Below are 11,503 nucleotides of genomic sequence, written 5' to 3'. Positions count from 1 at the left end.
TTAGAAATTAAAAAAGAGTAAAAAAAAAATTAATTAAAAAAAATTAAATTAAGAAAGAAATTAATTTTCTTTAAAAAAAAAATAACCAAAGGATAATAAAAAAATGTCAACTGGGCTTTTCAACTTTCGAAAAAATGCAGATTTCTAATTAACCGGTGAGTAATAATGAAAATTTATTAAAAATAATTATTATTAAAATTTATTATTAAAAAATACTAAAATTATTATTAAAATACGTTAGAAGTTGATAAAATTATTTCTCGACACAATTTGCAAAAATCAATAAAGTTAGACTAAATTTATTCGAAATAAATTGAAATAGAAAAAAAATTAAAGTAAAAATTGAAAATAGAGAAGTAATTGAAATATTTTCAAAATTACATTGCAAACTGACATAGTTTCCGTATTTTTTTTTCTTTCCTTTTTTTTGACAAGAAGAATAAGTATTGGTGTTTTGTTTCGTGTGAAAAATAAATTTAAATTCGTTTTTCCATCATTTACCCCAAAGTTAACCCTTTGGAAATTCAACACAACTACACGTGCAACACACTATGGGGGGAATATTGCCCCGCCCCACTAAGCGAAAACTTAAAAATGCCGCCACGGCGCAACCGGAATCGATATTTACCGACCAGGTCACGTGGTGTATATTCGAAGAATTTCCACCAATCGAGAAACATTTCCATGGTGTTTTGCCCCGCCTGCAATACCCGAGTGTACCCGATGCATTGACTATCTTGGAATCTACACTTGCACTCGAGGAACCGAGCAAGTGACGAACCGATCCAGTAACGAAGAGAGGAAAAACCAGTGTCGTACTTATCCCCCAAATCGCCCTGTTCGATATATTATTTATTTAATTACTTTTTTTTAACTGATTTTTACCGATTTTTCCATTTACTATAAAATACTAAAATTTATATTTTGTTTTTATTTCATTTTTTTTTCATTTCGAGTCTTATTAACATTTTTTATTTTCTTGCAAAATCCTTTTAGTTCAAAATTTGATTTTATTTTGCAAATTTAAATAAAAAATTTTCGTTTGCAAATTTTAATTTTACCGCGCATGCGTATGACTGGTGGTTGGATAACTTCCGGTTTTGAAGATCGATGTCCTTCTTGTCGGATAACATCCGTTCCAAGATGGCCGCCTGTCAGTTTTTATTAACATTATCCCCTGAGAGTATTTTGCCTTTGTTTTAATTAAAAAAAATAAAAATAAGTTAATTAGATGGGAAATTTAATTCAATCGAGAACAATACGATCGAAAGTGGAAATTTAATTATCATTATTCATCGAATATTTTAATTAACACTGTTGTTAAAATCGAAGGAGAGAAAATTGTTTATTGCAATCTAACCTAAAAAACAACTTTTATGACTTTTACTCTTTTTGCACTTTTTTTCGTATTTCATATTTAAAAATTAATACGTAAAATACTTAACAATATAACTAAACATATTTAGTGGTAAAGATTAATTTTCAAATTAATTTTCTAGATTTGTTCGAATAAACAATTTTTTTCTTAAATATTTTCAAAAATTTCTCAAAGAAGAAAAACAATTAAAATTAAGCATTTAGTTTAAACATTTATAGTTTAAGAACTAATTGTATTTATAAATATTCATAGAATATACTAAGAATAATTTTTTTCTGCTCAAAAAATTAGAAAAATATCGTCGTTTATTTTAACGTTCGAAACTTTAGGAACTGATATAATTTAGATTAATAACAATATTTTTTAACTCTGAAAATTTCTTTTCGAAATTACAAGAATTTCATTTTTTTAATTAGAAAAAATTAAAAAATTCTTTAAATTAGAAAATTCAACCAATTGTTATTTAATAAACTGATATTTATAATTATAATTCTTAATTAAATGTATATAATTTTTTTTATTTTCAGAGAAAAAGAGAGAGAGAGGGAGGAATAATTTCTAAAAACAAAATTCAGTTTCTTTTTCGAAGAGGAGTAAATTTACCAAAAAAAAATTCCAAAATTGAATAAAATATAAATAAAATGAGAGTTTATAAAATCGGAAAATAAAATACTTCTAAGCGGAAACAATAATAACAGAAAGGACAAATTTGGACATAATTTGAGGACTGATTTGAAAAAAATTGGGTTTTCTTCCACTGGAAATATTTATTATTGCCGACAATAAAAATAAATCAAAACGAAGGTAAATTATTTTAGTTTTTTAAGCTATTTAAGGTTTTTTTAAAATATGATCCCGAAATCCGCAACGTTTTTTAAAACCGAAAAATTGAAAAGAGGAATTTTTTTTCGAAATTCTTTTCGACTTTCCATGATTTTAAAAATTTTATTAATGTTAATTAATTAACTTCTCTTAATTGATGTTAATCAATGAAATAAAAATATAACAGAAAATTGGTTTAATTTATTAATATTATTATCAACTTTAATCATTATTTGCAACGTTTTTAAAAGCGAAAAATTAAAAAGAGGAATTTATTTTCCAAATTTATCTCGAATTTTCATAATTTTTCTTATTTTATTAATGTTAATTAATTAACTTCTTTTAATTGATGTTAGTTAATGAAATAAAAATGAAAAAGAAAATTGGTTTAATTTATTAATATTAATATCAACTTTAATAATTATTTGCAACGTTTTTAAAAACGAAAAATTAAAAAGAGGAATTTCTTTTAAATTCATCTCGAATTTTCATAATTTTTTTTATTTTACATCAATTAAGAAAAGTTAATCAATTGACATTAATAAAATAAAAAAATCATGAAAATTCGATATGAATTTTAAAAAAACTTCCTATTTTTAATTTTTAAAAACGTCGCGGATATTAATTAAAGTTGATATTAATATTAAGAAATTAAACCAATTTTCCTTTTTATATATATTCAATTTTTGAAAAATTATATTTTTAAAATCATTTTTTCATAAAGTTTTAATTTATTTTTCAATTAATATTTTTTAAGAAATTGTATTATTATTGGAGCAGTTTTGATAAAAAGCTCTAAATTAACAAAATTATCTCTTGGAATTTTAATTGAATATATTTAATTATTACAAAAAAAAATGAATTTTAAACGTAGATATCGATGTTTAGATAAATATCTTAAAAATTTATCTTTTTATGAAATTATTACTTAAAACATTGTTGCAATTGTTCAAAAATAACATGAAATTGAAGCCAAAATTAAAATAAATCGTCGCATTATTTTTTCATTTTCGTTTTTAAACATTTTGCGAATATTAATTAAAGTTGATATTAATTTTACTAAATTAAACCAATTTTCTATTTCATTTTTTAAAAATTAATATTTTTAAATTCATTTTTTCATGGTTATAATTTATTTTTCAAAGTATTATTTTTAAGAAATAATTGTATTATTATTGGAGCACTTTTGATCAAAAGTTCTAAATTAACAAAATTATCTCTTGCAATTCTAATTGAATATATTTAATTATTACAAAAAAAAATATTGAATTTTAAACGTTGATTAGATAAATTTCTTAAAAATTTACCTTTTTATGAAATTATTTCTCAAATCGTTGTTACAATTGTTCAAAAATAACATGAAATTGAAGCCGAAGGTAAATTTTACTTTGAAAATAATTTTTTTCATTTTTAAAAATTTTGCAAAGTTTCATTTTTTAATTAAAGTTTTTAAAATCTTCAAGACAACGAATTTATAAAGTATTTGAATTAAAACCAAATTTCAAAACAGTAATAAAACGAAAGTGAATAAATTATAAATTCTTTTTGTAAATTATCCAAAAAAAGAAAAAGAAATTAACATTTATTATTCAAAATTGCTCGCAATTAATTATTATTATTGGAGTAGACTTAATCAAAAGCTTCCAATGTAACGAAATTCTTTTGGAATTTTAATTAAATGTTTCATTATTAAAAAAAAATCATTAAATAATTGAATTTCGTGGATTTTTTCCATTTTCGAAAAGTGAACAAAAATTGATTTTTTTTCGATCAATTTTTCCCTCTTTTTAGTAAATATTTAATATTTTTTAGTTGTTAATATCGATGGTTGCTTATCGATCGCACTTGTTACGGTACTGGGTCTGAAGGAGCGAAAAAGAACGATGGAACGAGTAAGCTAGCAGCAGCAGCAGGCAGGCAGAAACGTTAGTCTAGTCCGTCCGTCAGTGCACGCCAGTCCGCGACCGTAAGCGTGTTGTTCCGGATTAGTTAGCACGTCATCCTCTGTTTGCTTTTTAGTTTATAGCAGTCGAAAACAAGAAAAAAAAACCAAGAAACGAAAAAACAAAGACTAGTGCTTTAAAAAAGAAAAAAGATTCTACATTACTAATAAAAAAAAATTCAAATCAAGAAACAAACCAAAAAAAAAAGGAAGAAAGAAAGAGAATGTTCTAATTTTGCTCCAAAATATACCTCAACAATTTCGCTGTCGATTTTACCAAAAATAAAAAGTATTGGGTAAATTAAAAAAAGTGAAATTAAAAAATTGTGAAAGATTTTGTGTGTGTGAAAAAAAGAACGGCGTGCATCGCTTTCTGTGAGGCGTCTTGAAAACCCGTACCCAACCCGTCGCTCACCAACAGAGGCAAGCAAGCAGGCGGACACGCACACTACTCACGCACTCTCTCGAAGCCCTCATTCCGTCTGCTCCGTGTTCAGTTTCCTCACCCCGCCCCTAGTCCTTTTTGCGCTCATCCTATTCTTCCATCCTCTTTTTTTTATTCCACCAAAAGAAAAAAACGAAGAAGAAGAAGAACATGAAAAACTCGAACCACATGGACGTCTAAATAATCATCATCCAAGAAAACCATGGAAGAGAGCCAACTGATGACAGAACTTCCGGCGATAACGCCGAATCGTGGCGCGACACTGATAAATCGTTCCGGTCATTGTTATCAGCTCCATCGTCCTCATTTGGTACCGTATAAAAAGCAAAAATTACCCGACGACGTAACGGCGGAATCAATCGAATCGGCCGCAAACGCGGTTACAAACACTGTCCTGGCCAGCAATAATCAACGACAAGACAGTAGTTGTTCCGCCTTGATAGCCACCAAACGAACATCATCAAATTCCCATAATTTATCATGTTCCACACACAGCGAGGGACCACAATCAAAAAGACCCCGGATCCAATCGCAATCGCCTTCAATAACAAGCACTCACGTCTCAAGTCTCTATCCCGAAATACTCGCTCATATTTTCAGTTATCTCGATATACGTGATCGTGGACGTGTCTCACAGGTTTGTCTCGCCTGGAGGGATGCAGCCTATCATCGTTCCGTGTGGCGAGGGGTTGAAGCCCGTTTACACCTGCGACGACAAGCACCGACTCTATTTTCAAGTTTAGTGCGAAGGGGCATTAAGAGGGTACAAGTGCTCTCATTGAAAAAAAGTCCCGGCGAAGTATTCAAGTGTATGCCAAATTTAGAATCACTCAATTTATCCGGTTGTTACAATGTCACTGATTACGGTATGAAAAATGCTCTGTCCGAAGGTTTTCCCTCAGTGACAAAATTAAATCTCTCGTTATGCAAACAAGTCACCGACACCTCAGTCAATAGAATATCGAAATTTTTACGAAATCTCGAACATTTGGAATTGGGCGGCTGTGGGAATATCACCAATGCCGGTCTGCTAATCATCGCTCGCGATCTCAAGAAACTAAAAACATTGGACTTGAGAAGCTGTTGGAATATTTCCGATCAGGGAATCGCCTATTTGACGCATTTAAATATGCCACTCGAGCATCTCGGTCTACAGGACTGTCAAAAATTATCCGACGAAGCATTACGCTATGTGTGGAATGGTTTAGGAAAAACGTTAAAATCGATTAATTTATCATTCTCGTGTATTACGGATTCGGGACTTAAGCACTTGGCGAAAATGACCGAATTACAGGAACTTGACTTGAGATCGTGTGATAATATTTCGGAGATTGGTATGGCTTATTTGGCGGAGGGTGGCAGTAGAATATCGTCGTTAGACGTTTCGTTTTGTGAGAAAATTGGTGATCAGGCGTTGGTTCACATTTCACAGGGTTTATTTAACTTGAAATCATTGTCACTATCGGCGTGTCAGGTCAGTGATGAGGGTATATGCAAGATTGCGAAGTCTCTACAGGATCTTGAGACACTCAACATTGGACAGTGTAGTAAACTAACGGACAAAGGACTGCACACGATTGCAGATAGTATGAAACATTTAAAGTGCATCGATCTGTATGGATGCACGAGGATCACGACCAATGGACTTGAAAGAATAATGAAGCTACCACAACTCAACACGCTAAATCTAGGACTGTGGCATGTACGGTGATAGTGGTTCCATGGGGGCGAGTCAACAACAACAAAAAACAAAAAAAAAAGGAGGAAAAAATAGAAAGAGAGAATGGTACGTATCTGCGTGCATCATGTCGCGCACACACGTGCGCGAACACGTGATTTTATTTCTCGCACTCTTCCTATACTCTTTTCTTTTTTTTTCTTTTTTTTTTCTATACTCCTCTTTTTCCAAATCGAAGTTTTATGTGCAAAACCACGCTCGCGAGCCCTGCAGCATGAGTGATAGGACTTTTATTGGTCTCGACTATCAGTTTTTTTTTCGGGGGATTTCTTGTTTTTTATATTTCGATCACGGGAGGTCTCTTCGAATTATTTTCTTTTTTTCGAGAACATCAAAATTCAGACGTATTTCTTGAAAATAATTACATTACAGTCTACAATGTTTTTGAGAAGGAAAAATTAAATATTTTTTTAAATATTTGTTGTTTATAAATGTTTATAAATTAAATTGTTTATAAATGTTTACAAATTACAGTCCTCGGACTTTTTTCGACTTATTTTCAAAAATTACGACTTTTTCGCCTTTTCTTCCGAATATTGCAATAATTTTTAGTATAAAATGCAACTTATTTTTCGAAATTTACAATTGAAAAGAGTTTCAATAAATATTGAAATTTTGTAAAATTTAATTAAAAATAATTGATTTTTTAAAGTGTTTTTTTTCAAATTTTTGAAAATCAACATTTGAAGAATTTTAATTGCAAATTTTGAAAATAATTTAAATTAAATTCCTCGGAAGAATTTAATTTTTAAAACAATTTTTAATATATTTTGAATAAATTCAATTATTTTTTAAAATCTTAATAAATCCTTCGAAACAATTCATCTATTTTGATAAATTACTAAATAAATTTTCAAAATTTACAATGAAAAAGAGTTTCAATAATTGAAATTTTGTAAAATTTAATTGAAAATAATTGACTTTTTTCAAAGTGTTTGATAAAAATTTTTGAAAATAATTGATTTCTCAAAAATTTTAATGAAAAATCTTTAAAGTGTAAATTTAAAAATGGTAATTAATGAAAGTAAGCTACAAAAAAATGATATTAAAATATTTTTGATAAAAATAATTCTTAGAATTTTCGCATTCTAATTTTTTTAAATTCAATTATTTTCAATATTTTTAAATACAAATTTCCAAAAATTTAAATACACAAAAAATAATATAACATTAAAATTTTTTACAATTAGTTTTAAAAATTTCAATTGTTTGGAAATTTTTCAATTCTATATAATTAAAAAACTATTATCTTTCATAAATTATTTTAAAAATATTTTTGAAAAATTAATTTTAAGAATTTCTTTATTATTATTATAATTTTTTGAAAATTAATTAATAACTTAAAAAACATGGGACAATTAGAATCATTATAAAGAACTGAATTTTTGTATTTAAATAATAAATCTGTTTTTATTGTAGCCTTAAGGTCAGAATATGAACAGATTTATTTGACAAAAATTAAGATCCTGAAAACATTCTAAGTTGTATTTAAATAATTGAATTCTCTAAGAACTTTCGGAAAATTATTAAAAATAATTGATTTCGAGAAGAAGTTTGATTAAAAATTGTAGAAAATAATTGAATTTTAAGAGAATTAAAGTTGTAATTTTTAGAAGTTATTAAATTCAGTAAAATGAAAATTTATAATCAAATTTCTCTCTAAAAATTAATTTTTTAAAAAATAATTCTTTTATAGAGAAAAATTGTTCTCGAATTTTGATTTATCAAAATAAATATTCCATTGAATAAAAATTTAACAAATAGAAATTCTTTACAAAATTTTCATTTAAAAATATAGATTATAATAAAAAATTCTCTAAAAGGAAAATTTTTACTCGAATTTACATTGAAGAAAATAAATTAATATTTCAAGAAATAAAAATTCAGTAAAAATTAAATTCTTAACTGAATTTTCATTCAACAATAAATATTTTAACAATTTAGTAAAACGGAAATTCATCGACGAATTCCCCTCTGACAATAAATATTTTAATATAAAATAATTCTATAAAATGGAAATTCTTTTCGAATTTTTAATTTAACAGAATATTTATTTCGTGAAATTAAATATAATTCCAAATAAGAATTCTGCTTTATAAAATAAGGAATTTTATATCATGAAATAGATTTTTTACTGCCGCCACTTTCCATTCAGAGAATTTTTATTTTTCTGCAAAATTGTATTAAATAAAATATTTAATTTATATTTATTTATAATTTGTAATTTATAATTCTAACTAAAAATAAAAATAAAAATATGTTTAGTAAAATTTTGCTTAAAATAAAAACCCTTTCACTGCGGAAAAAAGTAAAAAGTCACTCTAGTAAAAATTCAATTCCATAAAATTCGATATTACTGAAAGTGGAGTACAAAATTATTTTTAAAATTCTGTAAAATATGTGTAAAATTTTGTGGAATTAATAACATTTTCTACAATTATTTATTATTGTAATATTTAAAATTATTTTTCTATACTATTATTTTCTTTTTGCATCGGTTGCTGAATTCATATTTTATTTTCTACATTTTAAAATTCGTCGAAATTTCTAATTTATTTATACGCATTGAATTATTATTCATTTAATCGTTAAAAGATAATAAAAATGTTTATGAATGAAAAAAAATTGAAAGCTCAATCAAAATCTTGGTAATTAATTATTAGCAATAAAAAAAAAACATTATCAAACTCTAATAGATATTAATTATGGTATTAAAATGTACATTTAATTTACTAACTTCATTATTAATTGAATATAAATTAATTAAAGTACCTAATAAAAAATTTTAATCCGTCTTCCTCAATGTATTTTATAACGTAACATTAACAACTTTAAAATCGATAAAGTTTTTTTTTAGAAAATAAATTAATTTAAGAAATTTATTTATTTCATTATATTTTATACATTTATATATTATTTCATTATTTATTTATTTACAAAATCTGTTAAAATTTCTTTTTCATATTTTTTCACTTATAACGAAATTTTTTTTCCGATTAAAATATTTCGAAAAAATGTCACAATTCAAAAAAACGTTTATTAATTCAAAGAAATTAATAATAATGAAAAATAATTAAATTTTATTAAAATTTTATTAAATTAAACATGAAATTTATTAAGTAATTAGACAAAATTAATAATGAATTGATTCATAAACCATCTGCACTTTTTTCTATCTTTCTCTCTCTCTCTCTCTTAAAAAACATCTGTACTCGATAGAATATCAAACAAACAATTCTATTCACTTGAATGTTCGACGATCAGATTTTTTTAAATTACTTAACTGACAAGTATTCTTCCTTGAGAAGTTGAAAAAAAAACATATTTCTTATTTTAAAACCCGCAATAAGTTCCAATTAGTTATGGAAAAAAAAAATAAAACAAAAATTGAATTACGTAATTCTTTTGATCAATATACAATCGAGAATAATTGTTTTGTTATTTACGAGTGTTTCTTTTTTCTTTATTTAGAAAAATCAGTTGGCAAAATTTATGCATTCATAACAATAATTTAAAAATTTTCTTGAATAGTAATATGTTTTTTTTTCATTAATTTATTCACATCAGGAAGTTGGATTTATAGTTAGAGAAGTAAAAATATCTTTTAAAGTAATTTATCCTCTTTGTTATTTCTTTTCTGCAAAAAATTTTTTTATTTTTTAAAAAAAAATTCCTAGAAGACGATAATGTTAATTAATTTCTACTCTTCATTCTCTAATTCAATTTTTAATTTTTATTATTTTTCTCTTTTGTGAAAAATATTTGAAAATAGAAAAAATTTTTAATTAAATGTATTAAAACTGTTCCTGCAGTTTCGACAATTTTTTTTTACTTTTTAATTTGAATTTAAAAAAATTTTATTTTAAAAAAATTAATTCTAAAGTAAGTAAATATTTAATTTTAATTATTTTTCTCTTCTTTATAGTAATTTCGAAAAAATATTTAAATAGAAATAAATTTCGTTCATTTCAACGTTCGGAACTTTAAGAAACTTCAAAGTGAGACAAATTTTTTTTTGTGGTAAAAAAATTACAGTGAAAAAATTTTTGTAAAAACAGTTATTATTTTCAAATTGTTAATTATTTGAAGATGATTAACTATTTAAATTTCAAATTTTCGGAATTTTGAAATAATTTTGTAAAAACTTGTTTTGGTAAAAATTTTGTAAAAATTCTTTATAAATTGATAATAATGATAATAATTTAGTCAATTCATTATTTGTCAAATTATTTAGATTCAAAAATTAATTTTGAAATAATTCTCTATAAATAATTGTATAAATAATAAAATGAATTGATAATTATTTAGAATTATAATTATTAAATTATTTTTATTCCGAAATTACTTTTTTTCGTAAAAATAAAGTCAATAAATATTTGCGACGAACAGAAAATATTTAAACTTTCTAAATATAAATTGACATCGAAAGCTTACATATTATAGAATTATAAAATAATTTCTAAAACTCGTACATGTGGAAAATATTTTCCTTCAACTTTGTTGAAAGTTGTAAAAATAAAAATGGCAAATAATTCGAAACCATTCATATTCTCATTGTTTGTCACGAAAACACATTAAATTTATGGTTATTTTGCCTCTTTTTTTGTTGAAAAGGGCTGAGAAGGGAAATATTTTCGAAAATTCAAATTTGTAGGTATAGATAATTCCTTACCTTCGAAATTTTCCTCCCATTGACAAAATACAAAATTGGATGCCATAAAATGTCCTTCAATTTTTACAGTTCAAAGGGTCCCTCTCCCCTCTCGTTATTTTCCTGAAAAAGAAATTAGAATTTCAGTAAAGAACGCGCATTTGACAAAAATAAAATAATAAAATTTAGCAATCGCTTGGGAAAATTTTCTGTTGCAATATAATTGTAAAAGTATTTTAGGCAACTTTTTCTTTTTCTTCGGACAAAAAATTTCCGTGAGGCCCAATTATTAGTTTCGAAATTTTTTCTTTTCTTCTACCGTCTTTTGAATTTATTTCTATGTTATTAATATTATTATTACTATAATAATAATAATTATTATTATTATTTATTATTATAAATATTATAATAATTATTAATATTATTATTTATTATTATAATAATTATTAATATTATTATTCGTGGTATTCCATTTATTATTATTTTGTAAATTAAAAAATTTTATATTTTCAAGAATAAACTGCAAT

The 11,503-nt window shown here is 24.9% G+C and overlaps 1 protein-coding gene across 1 annotated transcript in view; it reads left to right on the top strand.

Moving 5' to 3' along the window:
* The first annotated feature begins 30 nt into the window (after positions 1-30).
* The window catches only part of LOC122500319 (F-box/LRR-repeat protein 14), a 54,859-nt gene continuing 43,386 nt past the window's right edge, over positions 31-11,503 (top strand). Inside the window, exons 1-3 of the mRNA XM_043609199.1 lie at positions 31-155; positions 1,906-2,182; positions 4,013-6,373. Of these exons, the coding sequence (XP_043465134.1) occupies positions 4,790-6,298 (1,509 nt within the window). The 5' untranslated portion in view covers positions 31-155; positions 1,906-2,182; positions 4,013-4,789 and the 3' untranslated portion in view covers positions 6,299-6,373. The remainder of the gene's footprint in view (positions 156-1,905; positions 2,183-4,012; positions 6,374-11,503) is intronic.

Source organism: Leptopilina heterotoma, unplaced genomic scaffold (genome assembly GCF_015476425.1).
Source record: "Leptopilina heterotoma isolate Lh14 unplaced genomic scaffold, ASM1547642v1 Lhet_183, whole genome shotgun sequence".
Classification (NCBI taxonomy): Eukaryota; Metazoa; Arthropoda; class Insecta; order Hymenoptera; family Figitidae; genus Leptopilina; species Leptopilina heterotoma.
This window is presented reverse-complemented; position numbering and strand designations above follow the sequence as displayed.